The following is a 24,867-nucleotide window of genomic DNA, read 5'->3' as shown; positions in this document are numbered from 1 at the left end:
CCAAAAACTCACAATGGGCAAAGCTGAGACTGAACCAGATAGGCTTTACTCTGGACTGAGGCAGGCATGAATTAGGGTTTCCACCTAAGCCACTACCCAGCTGGAAGTAGAAAGTTCGGACTAGGAATGTCAATCATTGGCATTCTTACTCCGTGCTCTCACCCAAAACTTATGGCAGACATTACTAATAGATCACAGCACTCTTTCCTCCTGTACCCCATGCAGGCTCAGAATCAAGACTACAGTCATGTTGTACTATTTCACTGGTGAAATTTTCCCTTCCTTTTTTATTTTTCATAGAGTCAGTTCTTGTGAGTTTATCCTCCTTGAAATTTATATCTGTTTCTTGATCTAACAGAATAAATGGATGTCCCAACACTGTTCGGCTTCACGTGACAGGGTTAGAAACACAAATATTCCCTTCCAGATTCCACTCTAGGAAAATGCCCTCAAGGCTTCTGCTTTACGATGAGGTAAAGGAGGGAGAGATATAAATGACTAAAAATTATTTAAATGGAACTATGTAACAGGCTTTTTACACACCAAGCTTTACATGCATTACTTTATTTAATCCTCTCAATAATCCTCTAAATTAGACTTCCCATTTTATAAAAGGATAAACGAGGCCCCGGAAACTGAAATGATTTGCCCAGTGTTACGTGCCCAAGGGTGCATGCCCCATTTCCCACCCAGATGTCTCTGGCTCGAAATCCAAAGCTCTTTCTCCTGCAGCAAATGTCAAAGTCTGCAGAAGATCTCTTGTGTGGGGTTTGCTAACATCAAATGGCCTTGACTCCTTTCCCCTCATCGGCCCATTCCTGGCACCCTAAAACAGCATTCAGTTTTTTTCAAATGGTAGTGCTCTCTGTATTTGAATATGACTTTACATTCTTCTTTGACAACTTTTCAACAACCACAGGAATAGACGGAAAGCATCACTGATTTTATGTAACTCCTAGAAGCTAAATTTGACCCTTAAAGTAAATTTAAAAAGAGACAAAGTCCCTTTCCATGACTTCAGGGTAGAAATCCATAAGGAGAAACCAGCATAACCTGGAAAACAAGACATTTCTAACACAGTTACCCAGACAATAAGAACCTGGGTTCTTACTGACTCATGCCAAAGCCATAATAATCCTATTAGCTCTCAGCATTTTCATAGCATTTTATAATTGGCTCTTTTGCAGACAATGTTTATCTGATCCAAACAGTGAAGTTTTATAGATGAGGAAACAGAGACACTGAGAAGTTAAATCCAGGGTAAAATCATACTGCTGATCAAGAAGAACATTCTGTTGACCCAGGTCTCCTCAGGACCAGAAATTCTCCTGGCTCATCTTTCTGCTTCCTTGCTTCCTTCTTTTTTTCCTCCTTTCTTTCCCTACCTTCTTGTTCCCTCTGCCCTTTATTCCTTCCCCCCAAATACCTGTAGTTCATCACAGGGAAAGAGGTGCTGAAATTGGAAAGGGTGGCTCTAGGATGGCTTACTCCCTTGTCTTTCTCAAGGTCATGCGGTCTCTCTCCTGGTACCTCTGCTTCTCTGGGGCATCTACTCCGTTTTCCTCCCCACCAACCGGCTTCCTCTGTTTGTCCACCGTTTCTGCTCCCTCACACTTCAGCTTCCTTGGAGCCTGTTTCAGACCTGATGCAATGCCACAGCCTCTCTCACTGCAGCCGGGCATCCTCAGCTCTCACCGGATATCCTAACACTGTGTGGCCTCTCCCTGGAAATCAGCTGCTTCCAGTGTGATATCAGTGTGAAGAGGTGTGGAAATCACTCTGCCTCCAGGGTGATAGGCTCTGGCTCTTGTCATATGTCTTCATGCTGCCCCCTGCTCCCGTTATTCCCTTTGCTTTGAAATGATGAGGGTTTGAGGGAGAGGGAAGACTTAAAAAAAAAAAAGACTAGCAAGAGGGAAGAGAAGGTGAAAACTGTAAGACTGCAGTCCCAACTCATTTCAGAGAAAACAACCATATCCCCAGTAGGTGCTAAATGTGTACAATAAAGAACAGTGTAATATAGCAGCTCAGAGCATGGTTTTAGAGCCAGGCAGAAAGAGATCTGGATCCCAGCTACACCCCTTAGTGCACAGGAGCCCTTCAATTTCCTTATCTATAAAACGGAGATCTTAACACCTATTCCGAGGGTTATTCATTCAACAGATATTTATCAAGCAACAACTAGGTGTTAGGACTGTTCTAGGTGCTGAGGATACAAAGATGAACAAGACAAAGCTCCCCTCTAAGGAAGCCATTAGCAGAGTGATTCCCAAACTTTGCTTCATACTAAAATCAAGTTGGGAGATTTTTAGACTCCCTTTTCCCTGGTCACACTCCATACTAACTAAATTAGAATGTTTGCTGGTGGTAGTCAGTCATCAGAATTTATTCAAGATCCTCAAGTGATTTTAATATGCAAAGTTTGGAATCCATCATGTTAGCAGCAAACACTCCCCAGACAGACTTCTGCCTTTGCCTCCTCACCTGCATTCTGGCTGAACTAGTACCTCATTCATTCTAACCAGAGGCTGGGCAACCCCAGGCATAGCTAGCTAGTGAGTATTTAAATTAGCAATTAAAAAGAAAACTCTGATCAAAAGAAGAGGAAGTACTCTGCATTAACTCACTGGTTTAAATCAATGTGTTTGGGTTTTCTTCTCCCTAACCCATGAGGCGGCCCTTCCGGAACACCTGTGAATAAATGCTGTGAAAGAAAGTCTCCCTGAAACAGCCTCTTCACTCAGCCTCTTGGCTGCTAAACTCATTCTCAAACATGGGGTTAGACCTCAAGGTTTCTCAAAAATTTACAGAGTTTGTAGGTCATGGACCACTAAATTAGAGGACCCATTTTCTCCAAAGTATCTCTTGTTTATTAAGGAGATTCTCACCCCAAAAGGGGAGCTCAGTTTACGGTGTGGAGAATAAAAAGTGGACGATTTAAGAGACTGCCAACTTAACTAGTCTCACCACTGGAAGTGGATCAGGTTTGACCTACTTCCTTCCAGGGAGCAAAAGCTTCAGAGTTATTTAAGAAGAGGCACCACTACCTTCATGGGAAACGAACAATAAATATGCCATCTCCTGCTCCGAGGAGCCCTTGGTGTTCACGATCCTTACACCACAGGGCCAGCCCAGGCCTTCAATTAACACACGGCTGCGTATTCAAGCAGAAGTAGACATTATCTCACCATGCTGTTATCTATCAGATGACCAAGGGAAAAGACAGATTTTTTTTCTTTGGTAGTGTAAACCAACCTGCAAAAGGATGGTTGTTTTATATTGACTTTTCATCAAGTTGTTGATGGATTCAAAGAGCCGTCTCATGGATTCTTCAAACTCCATCTGTTCCTTGCCTTCGTAAAGCCTGAAAGAAGACACATCTGAGTCATTTCTCAAGCCAACAGGCAATACCTTTGAAAGTGTGTGCCAGCCACAAACTTCATTTGAAATTGAAAAGAGACAGGGGTGGAGATAGGGACTTAAGGGGATGGGGGTTGATTCGGCAGTCGCTGCTTGCGTAAGCCACTCAGGGGAAACCCAGGTCCACACACAGAACAGGTACCATCCAACTGACTCAGCATAATAAACTGACTCGGCATAATAAACCGCCCCCTCCTGCCTTTTTTAAACCCTGAAGGACCTCAAAGGAATGAAACTCATCCAAGCTGAGGGGACCTTAATAATTTCATCCTTCTGCAAGAATCAGAGGGAGACTGTGGTCATCAGATTTTCAAAGTATCTTGGAAGCATCAAGGAGAAATATTTTCAAATACACTTCCCCTTAGCCACTGCCCGCTTGTCGGATGAATACAGTTGTGTCTGTTCCACATCAGGGGCCGTCATTTTCCCTGCCCTCTTATTTCAGGAGTGTACTTGATACCTAATTTTAAACTTTTTTGCCTCTGATTATAAAGGCCTTACATTGATATTGTAAAAAAAAAAAAAAAAAAAAAAAATGCATTACTTATGAAGTGAGACTCCTCATTAATTCTACCATAAAATTAGCAACCATTAAGGATGGATATCCTTGCAGAGATTTTCAAGGCCTGTCTAATATATACATGTGACTTTTTATAGAAACCATCCCCTTGTATAAAATCAGTCTCCAGGCCCTTGAGTCTCAGTGCCCTCGTGGCCCAGCCTTGGAGTGTCGTTCAGCCCAAGGCCTCTCCAAACAAGCTTTTATTGCCGACGGGTGAAAACTCTGCAGCCTCATCTGTGGCATCCTGGGTGAAACACAGAGAAGGGTGCTTCTGTCTCCCATTCAGATAAAGAGGGTGTCCTGTCACAGCCCTACACAGACAGACACCACTGAACTGCCAGCTGCAGTGAAGGTGCTTTCCGCAGATAAAACGCCGACACACTTACGGGGTGTATTTGCTCCATCAATCACCGGTCGAGCGGTCCATCACGGCCACCTCAGCGCTGTCTCCACTCAATCCCCCACCCATGCTCTCGCCCCTCTTTTCTTTCTGCTTCTCTTCTACCTCTTTCCTCTGTCTTTAAGTGTGTGTCTCTCTGTTTTTCTTCTTCTGAGTATCATTCACTTTGTCTCTCTGTCAGTCTCTAGGTGTACCTCTGCTTTTCTCTCTCTCTCTTTGACTTCATCTCTCTTTCTTCTGTCTCAGTCACTCTCTGTGTCTCCTTCTCTTCTTTTTTCCTAAGTAGCCCCTTCCTGAAGCCTCCTGAAGTAAAAAGCTTAAGGGGAAGTCAATGCCAGATGTTTCAATCCATTACAGGGATCCGGAAATTGCTGCTGACTTTCTGGGTATCTACTTCAAGGTCATAGAGACAAGGCTGTGAGAGGAGCCAGGAGTCCTAAGCCTTCTCTCCTTCTCTGTCCCCATCCATCCCATTCCTCCTTCTCCTCTTCCCTTCTCCCCTCTCCTACACCACTCAGTCCTGAACACAGAGATGTTCTGCCATAGACGATGTGTTTTGGAGTCAGCCTGGGTTCCAATCTCCACTCTGCCCAGTACTAACTGAAGACCTTATAAATAACAGCAAACATCACAGAGTATCACTCTGCCCCAGGCACGGTCTGTATTATTAAATCACATACCCTCATCACCACACCACGGTAGGGGGCCCCATCCTTAACCCCATTTTACAGATTGGTGACTTAAGCAACATGCCCAAGGACTCTGCACCACTAAGTGTTGGAGCCAGAATTCAAACCTGGCCATCGGCTCCTGAGCCCGCCCTCTCAATCATTTCGTAGACCACTGTGCTCAACGCTTTACTACCTCTCTTAATTCCTATAAGCCTCAGTTTCTCACCTGCAAATGCAGGCTGTAACAGCCCTGTGTCCAGGGATTATGAGGAGCCCAGCTCACATGGGACGTGCTTGGCACACGCTGGGCCCTGGTAAATGCTAGCCATTGTCTTGCTGTTGTTAATTGTTGGAGTATTACACAGATAAAGACATAAAAAAACTCTCAGTAGGTTGAGACTTCCCCAAATCCCATCAAAGTGGAAAAGATGAGACCAGGTCTGGCAGGGAGGAAGGGAGGGTCTGAATTCAAAGTAGTGATGCTTTCCCTGTGAGACGGTGCTGTGAGCTTTTCTTTGTGCCCAAAGCTAAGCTAATGGACGGTCCAACCCCCAAGGCTTTTGCCTTGAAATCCCTTGCTCTTTCCTCTAGCCACAGCCGCTTGAAAACATTTAATAAGCGACATCGTAATTCCTGTTACTGGTCTATGGTGTCTCCCTCCCACATTTAACAGCCAGACATGGCTGCCCATGGTGAACTCATCATTATTTACCATGTATGGACTTTCTCTGTAAGGCATACTTATTTGTATACCTGTGGCCATATGTGTGTGTGGCTTGGGGGGTGGGCGGAGGGGGTCCCACCAGGTCCTCTTCTTGGGAACCACTGGTACTGCCAACAAAAATGGTCTCCAGCAGCTTTCTCCTGCTGGTGACCCTACCCACCCCCCAACCCCCAGCCCACCTCCCATAACTGAATGGTCCCATGGCAGCTCCCTCCCTGGAATTCATCATTCTTAACAGAGAAACACAGAAATGGGCTTTGTTGGGAGTCATCTTAAGGCAGTGCTCCAGGAGGAAAGTTCATGAACTCCTGCTGAAGAGATCTTTGAGGCTACCCTGGTTCTTGACATCCCTGTGTCTGGTTATTTAACTCTTCTTGGATTTTATAAGCTGCACAAATATCCCTCCAATAAACTCCCTTTTTTTTTTTTTTTTTTTTGCATAGACTAGCCCTGGTTGGATTCGTTGAAACTCCTGTCCAGTCAGAACTCTGCAGGGTGAGACGGGCTTCTTCCTGCAGCTCCCTGGGGTTCTAAACCAAGAGCTGCTGGGAACGCCAGTGAGCACTGGGTCCATGCTTCCTGTTGTACAGACGAAGAGACTGAGGGCCTGAGTGCGGAGCTGACTCGGCTTCATTACCATCTTTTAAAGGTTATTTGACTGAGGTGGGAAGGAAAAGAGACTTTTCGGCTGTAAAATCAAGTCGAGGCTTTCCACTCAAATTTAAACTTAGGAAACTGAACTTAATTTCTACCAGCAAGACGTGTGATTTGCTCTGGGTCACAGACTGCACCAGTGGCGTAGCTAGACCCAGAACTCAGCATTCTCCTCCTTCTACGCTCTGAGAACCTAACAGCGCAGCACAGGTGACACAGATCTTATGAGGCCGAGACTGGGGTACCTGCTTCCCTGGGAATACAAGCTGCTCCCTGGTATTCACGTCACAAGTTAAGTACCTTAACACCACACTCTAGTCAAGGGAAGGAAATACATTCCATACCTGCTGAAGTTTTATAGAGGGTAAAAACAATTCTGTCGGGGAAATGGCTTGCATTTTACAGTTGACTACATCATTAAGCAAAATCGTTGCAGTCTTATCAATTGTGTGTGTGTGTGTGTGTGTGAATTTTTAAGCCTGGGCTTTTATTTGGTGGGAATGGGAAGAACAGTTGAAGAAAATGACTACAGTTGGGAAGAAGAAAGGAAGCAAAAAACTATTTAGTGTAAAGAGCTTTGCTGTCTAGCTAGACTCCTCCATAGACTGGCTGTTTGGCCTCAGACAAATTACATCTCCGAATCTTACCTTCCTTGTTGATAAAACAGAGATATAATGCTCATTCGAAGGGTTATTTTAAGGTGAAAAAAATGAGATAATGCATCTCAAGTGCTTAGTACTATAGCTGGCACTTAATAAGTGTTAAGTAAATATCAGTAATTCTTGTTGTTGATTCCTAAGCACAGAAGTGATCATACTGGCAAACTCTCTGATCTGAGTGTACGTAAATAAAAGGAATATTTCTTAGAAGGAGTGACTAAGGAAAAAAAAATACATAAAGTCTTTAGATTATGTGGAAGAAATAAACTGATGGCGGTTGGCGGGTGGGGAGGGCATTCAGCACCATGGGACCTCCCCTGAGAAGCATAAGGAGAAAAGAAAAATAATGTCTTGTCTATCTGCAAGGCTTTAAACGTGGCCTTGAAGTCAAGGGCACAACAGATGTAGTTTCAAGGTCCTTCTTTCACACTTGTTCTCTGTATATAGCTTCAGGAGGGAAACATTTTTTCTGGCTCCAGAGCACCTAGAAAACAGCTGATTCTGCCAGGGGACGAATTATTGAAGGGCCCAAAGGCCCTGACCACAAGAACAACTGGAACAACCTGCGAGGCGCTGTTCTGGGGCATGCAAGTCCAACCACGGCAGGCACTTAGCTCCCAGGGCTAGGATAAATATAGCGATGCTCGGCTGGCACGTGATTCATTAAGGAGACACTGTGCACAGCTGAGCACTCACTAAATGCAAGTGGGGCCCCACATGGAGTGTACAATGCCTTGCACCACCTTCTCCGTGCAGGTACATAAAGCCTCAGCCGAAAACGGAGATGCCAACCTCAGGCCAGCAGCCCAGGGAAGCAGAATCGAACCAAGGCAACCTCAGGCTGCAGAAAGCCAGGAGGAAGATTCACCTTAGAATCCAGGGTGGAGGGTTTCCTGAGTACCGGCCCCTTTACATTTCTATACCTCATACCTCGGCCACTTCCAGCTCCCCTGAGCCACGTTCCCAGGCATCCTCCTGATTTCCTACCCACCTCTTGGAGGCAACACAGACATTTAAGTAAGACTGTGTAGCTTCCAAACCCTGCTGTGACACCTGTCAGTTGGGTGATCTTGCCTAAATTTCTTCATCTCTAGAAGGCTCAGTTTTCTCACTAGTAAAATGGTACTAGCCCCACACTGTTGTCCTACTTTAAAATAATGCATGTAAAGCAGTCAGCACAGTGCCTGGTGCAAAATTAACACTCAATAAATATTAGCTATTGTTATATAGTACCACTGTTTTCTTCTGGATCCGCTCCGTTTTGCTTTCTAAAGTCTTAGGAGGAAGAAATCAGCCACTTCATAAAAGCAACTGCCATTTATTGAGCACCCATTGTATGCCAGGCACTGCAGTGGAGGTAAATAGGAGTAAGACTCAGTCCCTATCCCCAAGAAGTCATGAGGCAAACCGATAGGTAAATCATATATTGCCGTGTAGCGAGAAAAGCTGAACAATAAAAGTTTAATGTTATTGTTGAGTGATTCCTAAGGTTCAGGCACTGTGCTCAGTTCTTCACACGGATTAGCTCATTTGATAGGGGCTCTTATTATCTACATCTTACATATGAGAAAAGAAAACAAATTAAAGAGGCATGAACAAGGGGAATGGAAGCTGAGAGGAGGGAGCAGGGGCTCCGCTGACACTGACCTCGGTGAGCCACCTACCTGAAGGCCCCTCTCAGCCCTCAGCACCTCGCCCCCCTCCCATGCCACCGCCACAGCCTGTCCCCCACCTCCCTCCTTCCTCCCAGAAGTCCTGGAAAGGCCCCCAGGATTAGACCTGGGCCTGGCTTGCCTCTGTATCCCTTACCTGGTCACATCTTTTGCCTAAATTTGCTCTTGGCAAGACACACACCTGACTCATTTCACAGGTGCCTGGGAGCAAGACCAGATTCACTGGAAGCTTTTAAAAATGAAAACTCTATTTTAAATGTCTCCACGATCTTACAGGGAACTGAGCAAAATTACTTAAGTAATGAGATCTCACCACACCACTTTGTTACCTTGCCATACAAGTCAAGATACTTTTGTGCGCCCAGTGATGCCAGGACATGAGAAATACTGTAGAAGGGAGACCACTTACCCAGTGAATTTCCTTAGATGAATGATATGCACTGCACACAGCATTTAATGCAGACTGTCACAATGCCTGAGGCTTCCCTGTTAGAATACTTCATTCTTTATCATCACCACTTACTTGCCTGTCTTCTCCACTGGAGTATAAGCTCCATGCAGGCAGAGATCAAGCCTATTTTGTCGTAATATCCCCACGTCTAGCAATAGGCATGGAACAGCAAAAGTGAGTTTTAAGCAAACGCATCAACAAATGATAAATTATTAAATGAATGAACTTCAGCACCTTCAATGTGGCTATACAGAAATGTCTTAGGAATCCAAAGAACTCATAGCAGTTCAGCTAATTCTAACGGTACCTAAACAACATCGTGAGGATGGTATTAATAGTCATCTTCAGCTCTACCACCTTTATTTTTTTATCATAACTTTTACCACTAAGACGACTAATACTGTTAACAGCTGCTACTTACTAAGCATTCACTAGGCACCAGGCACTATGCTAACCGCACAAGTTCACCCAGCTAGTAAATGGCAGAGTCAGGATTTCGAGCCGAGGAGTGTCCAGCTGCAAATTTCACTCCCTCAACCACTAAACAATATACTGCCTCGTGGAGCAGAGCAAAGTAAGAGCAGATCACCAGGGCCGGAACAAGTCAGGTGGGTAGGAAAGCATCATTTGCCCCTGGGATGATATTCTGCAACTGTGTAGGGAAGTGAGATGGCTAGCTCTCACCTTTTTCTGTTCAGGCTCTAAATCCACGGTTACTTGGCTGGTATTCCCACCCCTGAGCCAATAATTTGCTCTATTACAGGAGGTGTAAATTAGTGACTTTACAAAGAGAACCATTAAGCCATTCGTGGTTTCAGAAGAGCAATTACTCTGGAAAATTCACAGCAGTCTAAGACCAGAACCTACCTACCTCTCTATCACCTCTCTGTCTCTGTCTGTGTGTCTCTGTGTCTCTTTCTATCTCTTGTCTCTGTCTCTTTGTCTCTCTCTCTCCACATCCCCACCATTTGGGATAAAGAATAACTGTAGCCAAACCAGGAGCTGAGTCTGTCTGAAAATCATCCTTGCATTTATCGATCCTACTTATAGAAAGAAACCCTTCAGTGCACTCAGCAGGCACATTTAAATCACAGCAATAGGGCTGGAAAGGGGTCATGAAAGAGAGGGTCCCCTCTCTGGTTCCGCTCTTCCCCACGTGGTCATCGTCACCATCGCCACCCCCTCTCCCACCACCAAGGTCTATGGACCTGAAATGAATCAGAAATTGCAGATTAAGACATGGAATTTTGGTGCAATGAGCCTGGAGTGAGCTGCCCAGCTCAACAGTGGCCAGAGAAAATTTCATTTGAAGGGTAACAAAGTTGAAATGTAAGGAGTTATTCTCAGAAGAGAAAGAGTAAAGTTGTACCCTATTAGAAAGGAACTATAGGGGCTTCCCTGGTGGTGCAGTGGTTGGGAGTCTGCCTGCCAATGCAGGGGACACGGGTTCGAGCCCTGGTCTGGGAGGATCCCACATGCCGTGGAGCAACTGGGCCCGTGAGCCACGATTACTGAGCCTGCGCGTCTGGAGCCTGTGCTCCGCAACAAGAGAGGCCGCGATGGTGGGAGGCCCGCGCACCGCGATGAAGAGTGGTCCCCACTTGCCGCGGCTGGAGAAAGCCCTCGCACAGAAACGAAGACTCAACACAGTCATAAATAAATAAATAAAAGAACGTGAATTTCTTTTAGAAAAAAAAAAAAAAAAAGAAAGGAACTATATAAGGAAGGGCTAGGATAACTACAAAGTTGCCAGTGTGAATTGGCAGGCAGCTCTGGTGGCCAGAGAGTATTTCATGAAGACTTGATTGAATTGAATACTACCAGCAGTCCACAGGCAGGGCTCAGACCAGTTCCTGGTGCCAATCCTTTTGTCATTGACAAAATTATTTCTACTTGAGCTGTTACTTCTCCAGAATCTGACGTTTGAGGTGGGATTGCCCCTTAGGGCAAACTGCAAAGAAGTTTCACTAAACAGTCTTCTTCCTGTAAATCACCCCAGGGAAGAAAGATCTGTAGATGAGAGGGAAAAAAAGGCAAACTCAACGTGTGGGTATCCTGTTTTGAAAAATGTCTAGAATGAACGCACAAAAATTAATGCAATCACTGGAGAAAAACTGCCTCAGGTAGAAGTGTAAACAGCTTAAATAAAAAAAAATAGAAGTTAACAATATGGAAGAAATGAAAGAAAAACAATCCATCTAGAACATTCACTTTACTTTTAAAATATGGCAACCCTGTATAATAAATTAATAGTAAGTAGGTCATAAAATGCAGGCAAAAGCTAAGTTATGAATAGAGTGTGGTGTGCGCCCTGTGCCATCCTTCATTCTACTGAGAGGAGCGGCAACCTTTATGTAATTTGGCAGGAAGAACTAAATTGCCTAAGGCTGCACTTAGGTAAATTTCTCCATTAGCATGAAAAATGGTATTCAGGGTCTTTTCCCTCAATATAATTAGAAATTGAGTGTTCCCAAAACAATGTTCCTAAGGATAGAAACACACACACATACACACACACACACACACACACTTCCACGGTTTCAAGACATATAGAGAAAAATATAGATTACATCATCTACTTGAAAGAGAAGCTAATACTCAGCGAAGTCCCTCAGCTCTTTCTCTTCAGGCCAAGTTGGTCTAAAAAGTTTAGGTACTAAAAAGAAATTAGGTCTTGACTGCTTCTCTTACCATTTCTTCCTTTAGTTTTTTAATGACCTGGGAGGTGTCCTTGATATCTTTTTTTAAATTTTATTGAAGTGTAGTTGATTTACAATATCGGGTTAGTTTCAGGTGTACGGCATAATGATTCAGTATTTTTGCAAATTATACTCCATTAAAGGTTATTACAAGACAATGGGTATAGTTCTCTGTGCTATACAGTATATCCTTGCTTCTTATCTATTTTATATATAGTAGTTGTACCTGTTAATCTCATACCCCTAATTTGTCCCTCCCCCGCTTCCCTCTCCCCTTTGGTAACCACAAGTTCGTTTTCTATATCTGTAAGTCTGCTCCTGTTTTGCAAATACATTCATTCATATATTTTGTAGATTCTACATGTAAGTGATAACATATAGTATTTGTCTTTCTCTTATTTTACTAAGCATAATATTCTCTGCATCATAACAGAAAAAAATTAAGTTGCAGAATGATTACACACATATGCACACACATACACGCACCTACACACTTTGTAAAATCTGTACATTAAATTGATCATTTCACTACCTCTTAGAAAAGGGATTGTGTCAACAGTCCCCTTATACACTTTTATATTATATTCTGATTTTATAACAAGTAAATATTGCCTTTAATTTTAAAAAGATCTTTCTACTCTTTTTTGGAGGGTGGGGGTGGGGAGTGAATGTTTCTTGGCCTCCAGTTCCCTTCTACAACAATCCTTTTCTCCAGGGTCTTTCCTGAACTCTCTCATTCTCATCACGGGAACTAGAGCTGGAGCCAGGAGGTCTAGCTCGAGGCCATACAACTGGAGGCAGTTTTCCCTCTACAATCATAGAATCAAGATGTTGACTTCTCACCTACTTCCTGGTTCTTGGCATGGAGTGCAACTCAAGAAACACTTGCCTAAGAAATGTCCAGTCAGTATCACTCTAAACAGTGGTCATGCCAAAACCGTCTAAACTTTGCCCTTTCAGCCTGTGGTTTCCCGAGAAGTATAAGTAACCCCGGGCTACATGATCTTGTTCCACTGAGAGCCTTGACATTTGGTGTGTAGAATTAAATAGAATTTTTAACATTTTCTTTAATAATGGTGCTGGTTTGAAAAATGCATGTGCAGTAAAACTCTTTGTTTTGAAATCTGGGAACACCTGAGGAAGTGTCGAGTCCAAACACGGTAAGGTTTGCATTACTGGAAACATCAGTCGAGTGGTAGGATGGCTGAGGGCCAGAGAAGTTGCCAGGAGAGGGCAGTGTGGCAGAAAGACCAGTGGTCTGTGTCCCCAGACTGAATTCTAGAACAGATGTCAGCACCATTGTTGTGTTGTCACCTTTAGCAGGTCACATCACTCTGGGCGCTCGGTCCCTCATCTCTAAGTAGACCACATTATCATTGAGGGAAACCTCCAGGATTCCTGATTGGCTTCTACTCTCAAAGAGTCAGGATGGGGTATGACAATCATCCAAGACCAAGCCTGCTCACACTGCAGAGTTCCCCAGCATGACGTGGCCTCACAGCTGCCCAAGCCAGAGCCTGGGGTAAGTAGGGGTGGATCTTGAAGAGCCTGAGGGTCATTCAGTCATCAAGCCCCATTAATTCCACCTCCCCAAACCATTTTTTTCCAGCTTTATTGAGATATAATTAACATATGATACTGTGTAAGTTTAAGGTGTACAACGTGATAATGTGATACAAGTATATGTTGCAGAAGCATTGCCACAATAAGGTTGGTTAACACATCCATCACCTCACAAAATTACAATTGTGTGTGTGTGTGTGTGTGTGTGTGTGTGTGTGTGTTGAGAACATCTAAGACATACTCTGTTAGCAACTTTCCAGTACATGATACAGTATTGTTAACTACAGTCACCAAAGCCATTTACTATCCTTCATCCTCATCGGCACCATCTTCATCCAAGTCCCCATCACCTCTCACCTGTAGAGGTTTCTGAACCACCTCCCTTCCTTCACTCTTACTTCCTTTCAATCCATTTTCTACACATTGGCCAGAGGGACCATTTTAAAAACACAAATGTGATCATACCATTCACTTGTTCATAATCCCTTATTTTTATTTTTTTTTTACTGTATAGCACAGGGAACTATATTCAATATCTTGTAATAAACTATAATGGAAAAGAACTGAAAAAGAATACAGAGATATACATATATATATATATATATAACCGAATCACTCTGCTATACACCTGAAATCAACACAATATTGTAAATCAACTACACTTAAAAAAAAAAAAAAAAAGTCAGTATAGCTCCCAATTTCCCTCAGGATATTGTCTAAATGCCATGGCCTGACCTTCAAGGATCGTCAAGATCTGTCTCTTCCTGTCCCTCCAGGCAATCTACTGCTACTCTAATCCCTCCATCACTGAATTCCAGTCACTTCTGCCTTTCCACAGCTCAACTGAGTCAAGTTCTCTACTGTCTCAGGGACCTCCCTCCAGCTTTCTTTTCACCAGTTACACCCTCCTCCTCTTTACCTGCCAACTCCTACTCATCACTCAGGTCACAGATGGCACTTCCTCCAGGACACCTCCCTGACTTCATGATGAGATATGATCTCCTTGTTACATGCTCTCAAGGCACCTCACACACACATGTCTCTTAATTTCATATGCGCCCATATGACTACCTGCTTAATGACTCCCTTCCCACCTAGACTAAAAATCCCACGACTAGGCTTGAGTCTCTCCGATCCATTGTCGTATTTCCAGTGCTTAGCAAAGTGGTCCAGTGGCTACTCAATAAATATCTGTCGGGTAAACACTTGATCGCTAATGCAAACCAAAACCTTGACCACTAGACAAATACTTCAACGACATAGAAACTTTCATTATCAAGTCAAGGGCTTAAAAAGAAGGACCAAGTTTTAGGGCTCAGTGTGCCTGGGACAGGTATACAATGTGTTGATGCTTAATGTAAGGAAGAATAAATGCTGAGTTACAGGCCTTTTAGAAGCTGTATGCTCAGAGGGAAATTAGATTTCCAGGCCTGGGACGACCTGTGAATTAGTTACAAGGCACACATTCCTCCTGCCCCATGGATATCTCCAAAATGAAAAATGGCACAGTTCCAGGTTCAGAGAAGCAGGACATGCAGTGTGTGTAGCAGACCAAAGCTCCCAGGCAGGGCCCTCAACAGGCTCTCTACTGGTTTCTGGGGTTTGGGAGAGGCCACCTTCTAACATGTATTACAATGGAGGAGGCACCAGATTATCACATTAAATCATATCAGAAGAGGAAATGTTGATCACAGAAGAGGGGTCCTGATCCAAAGAGGTGAGCTTTAAAACCCAGGGCTGCATTTCAGTCACCAGACCTTGATGACCCAGCTGTGAGTACCTGGTTTAAAACCAAACACAGAGAGCAAGCCATGAGGGACGAGGGAAGGGAAAACTAATAAATAATGGACTCTCTAAAGTCTAGGAAAAGGACACTTTTACTTGGCTTGAGCAGTTGTGTTTAAGGTTTCCATTAGATAATTACTTCAACTAATAAATATTTGTTGATCACCTACTATGCACCAATCATTGTGCTATCAAGGAATTTATAAGGAGAAACAAAAATTAACCCCTAAATATGTAAAATGGCAGCTATGATATATATTCGGGCATCAATTTTTATTTCTCTTTCCAAATTCCTTGATAGCACAGTAATTGATGTATAATAGGTGCTCAACAAATATTTATTTGTGATACATACTTGAAAGACAAAATACATGGGCAATAAGAATTTAAAGAGATTTGACCTAGCCAGAAAATACAGGGATAGGTTCCCTGAGGGAGTGATGCTTGAGGTGACCCAGGAAAGGAGAATAAGAAAGAACTAGGAGAAAAGGAGAAGAAAGGCCATTCCATCCACAGGTCAGCAAGCACACGGGCCCCGCAGCAGAAGGGAGCCGAGTGGGTCAGAGGGACTGAATGAAGGCCCCTGAATCCGGAGTGGAGAGAATCTGGGTAAGCCGGGTGAAAAGAGGCTGGCGGGCAGCCAGGACCGGACCCTCGCAGGTCACGTGAAGTTTTACCTTCATCCTAAGAGCAGTGAGAAGAAATTAGAGGATTTTAAGAAGGTGAGCACCTCAATCAGACCTGAAGTGTGGAAAGATCATTCTGGCTGCAGTGAAGTTTAAAGACTTCCACTTCTGACATTGTGGTGGACACAGTGCCCTAGAAAACCTCTCAATAAAAATGACTCCCAGGGCTTCCCTGGTGGCACAGTGGTTAAGAATCCACCTGCCAATGCAGGGGACACGGGTTTGAGCCCTGGTCCGGGAAGATCCCACATGCCGCGGAGCAACTAAGCCCATGTGCCACAACTACTGAGCCTGCGCTCTAGAGCCCGCAAGCCACAACTACTGGGGCCTGCAAGCCACAACTCCTGAAGCCCGCATGCCACAACTACTGAAGTTAACTGCTTGGGGAAGAGAAAGAATGAGATCAATCCTGGGGCCTGCATATCGGAGACCCTTGCAGTAAGCTGATACCCCAAATTGTTATACCTTCCTATAAAGGAGGGTGAGAAATAAATCTACTGCATGAAAGAAAACTTGGTGCTGGGTGAAGAAGGAAAACACATCTCCACTGAGATTTCTTAACCACAAGCCAGTCCTCACCTGGATTTTGTTTGTTTGTGGTTTTGTTTGTTTTTGTTTTTTCCAAATTCGTGTGCCTCACATCGATCCACAAAGAGAAATTTTAACTTAAAGAGGTCTCTGGTTGTTAGTGACCCCCACGTGAACAATGGAAGGAAATTCTGATTTTCTCTGGAAGAAAATAAAAAACTTTAATTCAAGACTAAAAATACACAAGAACTGATAAAGTTGAAAGGGAAATAAGCTTTAAAAAATAATAATAACAACAAAATGCACAAGGACTCAAGGTCACCCAAAACAGAAACAGCAGAATCAGCCTCACAAAGAATCCGCCTATTGGAGTTATCCAGCAAAGAATATAAAATCTCATACTTAATGTGCTTCAAAATATAGAAAAGATGTTTGAAAATACAATCAAGAAACAAAAAAAAGTTAAAAAAATTATATCTGAATAAGAACTCAATGGAATTTCTGAAAATAAATAATATAATGATTAAAATAAAAAATCTCATTCAATGAATCAAACAGCATATTAGATGTAGTTAAGAGGGAAACTGGTGAGCTGGAAAATAGGTTGAAAGAAATTAGCCAGAATGAACCCCAAAAACCAAAAGATAGAAAATATGAGAGTTTATGAGACATGGAGAATATGAGGTCTAACATACAATAACTGACATTTCAGAGAGATAACAGAATATAAGGGGAAAATGCAAAAATTAAAAAGAATGATGAATGAGAAATTTTATAGAACTGGTATTAAAAATACCACACTCCAGATCCAGGAAAACTAACTTCTAGCTATATAAACAAACTCATTCTTAAGTACAACATAGAGAAATGCAGAATACCAAAGACAAAGAGATGATCTTAAAAGCTGCCAGGGAGAAAAAAACAGAATGCCTATAAAGGAACAACAGTAAGACTGACAGCTAACCTTAACAGCCGATCACAGTGAAAAAAAGAGCTAGAAGTCTATATCCAGGGAAACCCCCTTCCAAGTTTCAGAATAAAATCAGAGAGACTTTAGCAACTCTACCAGTAAACTTCCTGCAGTTAATAATAAACAATTTACTTCAAGGAGAAGAAAAACAAATACGGACAGTCAAAGATGACAGGAGAAGTGATACCTTTTTTTTCACTGTGATAAAAAAGATAACATGAAATTTACCACTTTAACCACTTTTAAGTTTAAGTTTAAACTTTTAAGTTTAGTTTTAGTAGTGTTGATAAGCTTTTATTGGTAAAATCATATAAACAAATACCAACTGCTTAAAACAATAATAATGTCTAATTTGCAGAATTATCGAAAAAGGCAAAACTGAAATACTGTACAATTATAGCATAATATTTAAGAAGGAAGTGAAAGTGTCTTCTAAAATCCTTTATTTTCCAGAAGGACTGTAAAGATACTAACTTTAGATTTTATTAAGTTAAATATGTATGATAGAATACCTAAGTAGCCACTAATAGAACTGGATATAAAATGTAACTTTCAAACTATTAAAGGTGAAAAGAGAGTGAAAAAATTGAAGACAAACCAAAAAAAAGAAGGAAAAAGAGGACAGAAAAATCAGAATGTTGGGGAAGATGCACATCTAAAATGATATAAATAAGTTCAAAACATCAGCGATCACAATAAAATGTAATACTGCTTCATGATGAACACTATTATCAAATTAGTGATAGAAAAGAACTACCTTAAACTGATAAAAGACATCTAAAATATTTTTTAAATCTAATACATAATATATACCACCATTTTTATTCAACATTGGTCTAGAACCTAGCCAATGCAGTAAGACAGGGAGAAAAAGGATTTGAAAGAGAGAAGAAAGAGAGAAACAAAGCTTTCCACATTTACAGATGTTATAATTGTCTACTTAGGAAATTCAACAGACTCCATAGCAAAACAGATTCTAGGAGGACAAGGATGGAAGCAGCAAGACCACTGGAGAAAGCTAACACAATGATCCAGGTGTGAGGTGACGAGAACTGTGAACAGGAAGTTGGTAGTGAAGACGGAAAGATGTGGATGAATTTGAGAGACATTTAAGAGGGGACTTGACTGTGGATTATGTGGGAAAAACACAAAAAGTGAGGTGTCAAAAAATCCTATTTGTCTGCCCCATGCAACATGCTGAGTTGTAGGTCAGTGAGAAGAGGGGACATCATGAGTTTGGTTCTGGTTATGCTAACTTTGAATGGCCTCAGAGATACGAAAGATATCAAGTAAACTGGACACACAGATCTGGAACTTGTTGAAGAGGTCAAGCTGGATTTCTGGGTTATCTGCATAGAAGCGGTAACTGAAGCGATGGGTTTGAATTTGGTCACCTAGGTGGAGGGAGTTGAGTGAAAGGAGGATTGGGCTAAAATGGGCATTTAGGACCTCCAAAGGGTCTGAGAAGTATGAGGAATACTAAAAGAGTTCTATGCTACAGAGGCCAAGGGGAGAAAGTGTTTTGAGGAAGAGGAGAGGTTAGCAATGTAAAATTCTGTGGCTCGTGCTACCTGGGATATTCTTAACTGTTGACATAATAATGTTATCATCTGTGTCTTGTTCACAAAATATGTTTGATCATGGACAAGCTCTCCATTTTTATCACCCCTATGGTACCCAAGACCAGTAGGTCTGCCCTCCCTCCAGAATGCCCATCTGATAGGAAATCAGGAAATAATAATTAACAGTACTATTTATCCCAGCAAACTGATTTGGAAAAACATTCTTCTACGGAAAAGCTCACCTGTACACACATACACACATCTGCATAGTGCACTCTGATGATCAAATCAAGTGAATTTGACACTATCTGCTACTTCAGGTAATATGGGTCTTTAGACCCATACATTAACAGATCACTGAGAAGTGACTATATATTTTAAAAAACTTGTCCAAAACTGCAGCCAACAATTCATGGTCGCTGAAACATATACGGCATTAAAAAGTAATAAACGTTATGACTGTAAAACAATAATGCTTAGCAGAGATGAGATACTGCAAAAAAACAAACCAACCAACCAACAAACAGAAAAACCTAAAGGGATTGCTCAATGAAGTAAGGTAGCACAGGCTGTGTCTGTCTCGCAACCCAATTAAAGATGGCCAGTTTATGTCTTTGAATCTTACAGGAGGCAACCAAAGAGGCTTGTGGGAGGTTATGAAACACAGGCTTTTCAATTTTAAATATGCAATTACTATAATCTAAAAACAAACGCTTTGCAGGACAACATGCACTCTGCTTGTACTCAGAGTCCTTTACTCCTATCCAGGGTTGTGTAATTAACTCAGGGATTAATAATCTGTCACTTCCTACCGAGCTGCCCATTTCAGGTACCACTGGTCAGTCAAGCTCCCTGTGCAGCTACCTCTGAACTCAGTCTCAGTGTCCTCCTCAACACTAGACCACAAAGCCGCCCCCAATCCACCCATGTGGCACATGACACAAGCCCTCTTCGCCATCAAGTGTCAGCATGCTACCTCACATGAAAGCATCTTCAACTACATGCCTCCCAAGGACTCTGTAATACACTTAGAATGATCTTTTCATGGTAGGCTCTGCCTATCTCACCCAATTCATCTTCCTCCTAATCTCCCCTGTGCTCTCTATACTTCATCCACGATAACTTTCTGAAAAAAACTCTTTCAAGCTCTTTCTTATTCAAGATCACTTGCTCAGACTTTCCCTCCCTGAAGGACTCTTCCTTCTATCCCTGCGTGGCTGGATCATTCCCATCCCTCACATCTCAGTTTAAACGTCACATCAGGGAATTCCCTGGTGGCGCAGTGGTTAAGAATCCGCCTGCCAATGCAGGGGACACAGGTTTGAGCCCTGGTCCAGGAAGATCCCACATGCCGCGGAGCAACTAAGCCCGTGGGCCACAACTACTGAGCCTGCATTCTAGAGCCCATAAGCCACAACTACTGAGCCCTCATGTCACAACTACTGAAGCCCATGCACCTAGAGCCTGTGCTCTGCAACAAGAGAAGCCACTGCAATGAGAAGCCCATGCACCGCAACGAAGAGAAGCCCCCACTCACCACAACTAGAGAAAGCCCGAGCGTAGCAACAAAGACCCAACGCAGCCAAAAATAATAAATTAATTAATTAAACGTCACTTCATCAGAATCCTCACAATAACACTGTGAAGTAATCCCAACTTTAGACGAGGAAACTGAGGCACAGAGGTTAGGTCACTTGCCCACAATTATACAGGTAGTCACTGGGATTATTCACCGCTGTACTGGACAACCTATCTCAACTACTTGCAATTTTAATTCCCTTACAGGCATTTATCATGGTTTGCAACGACTTGGTGTATTTGTTTATTTTATTTGTTTTCCCCCGCAGTATTATATAAGGGAAGCATGAGGGCAGGGCTACATCTGCCTTGTTCACTGCGGTATCCTAGCATAGAACTTCCAAATAGTAAGACTCAAAAATGTTTACTGAATGAATGAATGAACAAACGAATTGAACTGAACTCATATGTCTTTGCGACTACATTAGGAGAGTAAATCTGAGATACAGAGGAGCTAGTTTGGAGATTTGAAGGACAGTGACCATATGTGCCCCATAACTAAGTCCTTTTTAATTTTCCATCCACCGCAAAGACACAATAAGAAACAAGCCCAACAACTGAGTAATGTATTATTAATACTTCCTAATAAGGAAACAAATTCTGCTTCAGGGTGATGCCTGCCTCAAGTGCATCTGAAGTGGATCACAAAGTACATCTAGTCAGCCTGATTCAGTTCAGCATCCCTGACCATTAGGTTAGCTTGGTGAATTTCACCCCTCTGGCAAACTAGACCCTTTATTATCCTGCATGTCCATATTAAGTTACAGGGGATTTGCAAACACGTATCCTAAATCTACGTATTTATTCAGTAAACTGATCTCCCACCCAAGTCATTCTCTGAGGAACTGTCAACCTAGGCATTTGACAGAAAGTTATTTTTGTGCAAAGGCAAAGATTCTACCAGCAAGCTAGCCCCAGACTTCTAACAAGGAGTTAACAAGGAAAGGAAATCGGCTACTGCTTCAACGTGAAAGAATGAATATCTTGTGACCTCCCTGGCTTTTCCCTTAACTATCTATAGCATCTTGTTCTGCAAAATTAAACCATTTAAAGGGACAATGGAAGCAAACAAGACCAGCATTTTACACTTTGCTGTAAGCACAGTATGAGATTGGTAAGAAATAGGAAACAACTGGCTCAGCTTCTGAGGGATGGTGGGGGGTAAGCCAGTCTTGGATTATACCCTGGCAAAGAACAATCCACAATGTAAGCAATTCCTGTGCATATGATGGGAAATCAATCATCAAAGCCTGATCCCTCTGCCCCCGGATGGCCTGCTGTTTGGATACTAGGAAAGATGCTAAACTCTGGGAAAGGGTTGGCTGATTCCCCAAAGATCTAATTGTGAAATATCCTGCTCCTGATCAGTTTTCAGTTCCCAGGACATCACTGCAACAGTGAATACTGCTGACATTCCCTCTCGGAAATGCTCCCCTTCCTGGGTCCTCTAAGGCCAGTCCTTCCTGCTTCCTCTCCTATATCTCCAATCCTCCCTCCCTGGGACTCTACCCTCATCCATCCCTCCAACATGCGAATCTCCTGCATTCCATTCTGAGTTTTATAGCACTGCTCACCTTGTGCTACCGCTTCAAATACATCCTCTTTCTACCAAAGGAGATCAATCTCTACCAAAGCCGTATCTCCATTCTCCACTCCCCTGAACTCCGAATCTGTATCTAACCGCCTGCTGTGCACGTCCATCCGGCTACGCCAGTAAACACCTGCAGCGTCACGTGTCCCAAACACGTCGTCTCCCCCCCAAAACCTGCTCCTCCCCCCACTCGTCATGCTGATGAGCAATACCTGATAAAAGTGGACCACCAAGTTCAGGGTCACATCAGCCAACTGGCCCCCTCCATCAGTTCCACTCCCACATTCCATTAGTTTGGGCAATCCTGCCATCTATAAACCCTCAGCTTCTTACTTTCCTCCTTCTCCAGCCCCACCGTGACTACCTCAGTTCAAGTCCTCCTGCCTGGATTACTGCAGTAGCTTCGTTATCGATCTCCTGCCTCCCCTCCTCCGTCTCCCACATACTAACCTTACTTCTGCACTAATCATTCTAAAACATGAATCTAATCATGTTAATCCCCTGCTTTAGAACTTCAATGGCTCCCCACTGCCAGAAGAAGGGGTTTCCAAAACTTCTCCTATGAGAAAAAAAAAAATTTAAGTATGATTCTCAACAGATGCTTATTTATATATAAATTATATCCAGGTACTATTCTAAGTCAAATGTTTATAAAGTTTAGTTTCTTCATCTTAGGACAAAATGAAGAAATTTTAATATTTTTTTCTGATCCCAGTAGATTAGTTTGTACCTCTGCTGGGGTATTCACTCTGTGCTCTGAGGATGGAGGGTAGCATCTATGCCAATATCCCCCAGCACAGAGGATGACGTCAAACTCCTTGGTCTGGCCTTCAAGGTGTTTCACAATCTAGCTCCAACTCCCCTCTTCAAACACCTCGTCACTCCTCCACCACCACAGCTGCACCCACTAGCGACTGTTCCATAAGAGTGCCATTCATGGGCAAGCACAAGATAGCACAAAGAGCTGAGACTTTGATGTCAGATCCCTCCCTGCCAACATCTAACTGTGTGACCTAAAGTCACTTTCTGCACCTCTCTGGGGCTCAATTTCCCCTTCTGTAAAGTGAACATAAAATGAATATAATAATACCTATACTTTGCAGGGCTGTCGTGAGTATTAAGTGAGGTAGAGCAAAAAGTGAATCAGGGCGCCATGCAAAGAGGAGAGGCTTTTATAAGTGGTACCTCAGAGTAAGTTCTATAGCATATGTTGTCCCCTCTACTTGGAATTCCCGGTTCTCTTTTCTTCTGTGGCCAGGCTTCTTAAATACCTTTCAATGTCTAGTGTAAAAGATCACCTCCTCTGAGAAGAATGACTGATCCTCCCGAGGCGAGTCTGTCATTCCAACCTGTCTGCCCCCGGGAACCATCTGTGAGCCTCCACTGAGTCATATCACTGCTCACTGCTTATCCCAGGCATGCTGGCATTTGACTGCTGGCATGCGTGTCTTTCTTGCCCACTCAACTGCCACTGCTTGAGGAAGTCTGACATTAATTTCAGAGTTCCCAGAACTTAACAAAGTCCCTAGCACATAACAGGTGCTCAATAATCGTTTATCAGTATTTCCATATGCAAAGGGGAAAGAGGACTGTTTAAAAGTGCACGTATATGCACAATTTCATGTTATAATAAGGACGACTTACTTAATGATTTACAAAGTGCTTTCACATATGTTTGTAAGAAACAGGTTGTTACCTCCCCCTCTGCCCTGTAGCAACTCATAAAATAGATAATAACTTAGAGAAAAGTAACTGTTTGACTATATCCCTTTGATGAGTTTTCTCTTCCATCCTGATCCGATGCCAAGTTAATGTTATCATAAAATAAGTCCATTAAGTGCAATTGTGCAGTTTACTGAGCCATTACTGTCATCAAAAAGTGAAATTACATTCAAAGCCGGAAACAGAGGCTTACCCAGGAATAAATGTCATTAACATGGCAAACAAATTACATGCAGGAGAAACAGAAATAGCAATATGACCGGAATTCCAACCCATCCTCAGCATAAACAGATGATTACATTTTAATATTTATTCATACATTATCAGTGAAAACAAATCACACTGGCAAGTACCTTCGAGTTAAATTCATATTTGTTCAAAAAGGCAGAGGCTTATGTATTCTCTCTGACTGCAGGCTACACTGGGCATGCCTGAGCTTTATGCAGACAACCTTGCTGCCTAACATATTCATGACCTGCAGGATAAACTAGTATATAATATTTACATAAGAAGAAATTGAACTGGTGGAAAGATGAGGTGGAGGCCAGGGGAGGGAGGGCAGGACGGGGAGAATAAAGCAAGACGCACAATAAAAAGGCAAAAGCGAGCATCAGAGAGCATCAAATCATCTGATGCTGAAGGCAATTAGAGAAAGGGCAATGATGTCTGGCCCTGGGTGACCAGAGCCAGATTGCGGGTGTCTGCTGGAGGCGAGAACCGCGGTCCTTGGAGCCCGTGTTAATGGAGTGGCAGCCCCAGTGCAGGCGGATGACACCGTGCATGCGTGGCCAGCCTTCCCAGGCCCCGGGTGAGGGCGGGGGAGCAGGAGGACCCCTGGAGATGCTGCTGCTCCCACTAGGATACCGAGTGCATCCCTCTTTCCCCGACCAGTGACTTGTTTCCAAGGGGTGTGAGCTCACCTGGACCGGCCCCATGTCAGCTTGTCTTTGTTCATTTCTTGGGAGGATA

At 43.0% G+C, this 24,867-nt stretch overlaps 1 protein-coding gene across 1 annotated transcript in view; it reads right to left on the bottom strand.

Moving 5' to 3' along the window:
- DOCK2 (dedicator of cytokinesis 2) overlaps window positions 1–24,867 on the bottom strand; it is a 426,319-nt gene that overhangs the window by 320,021 nt on the left and 81,431 nt on the right. The window contains exon 23 of the mRNA XM_082378747.1: window positions 3,256–3,364. Within this exon, the coding sequence (XP_082234873.1) occupies window positions 3,256–3,364 (109 nt within the window). The remainder of the gene's footprint in view (window positions 1–3,255; window positions 3,365–24,867) is intronic.

The sequence above is a fragment of the Balaenoptera borealis genome (genome assembly GCF_965194805.1).
Source record: "Balaenoptera borealis genome assembly, chromosome: 2".
NCBI lineage: Eukaryota > Metazoa > Chordata > Mammalia > Artiodactyla > Balaenopteridae > Balaenoptera > Balaenoptera borealis.
This window is presented reverse-complemented; position numbering and strand designations above follow the sequence as displayed.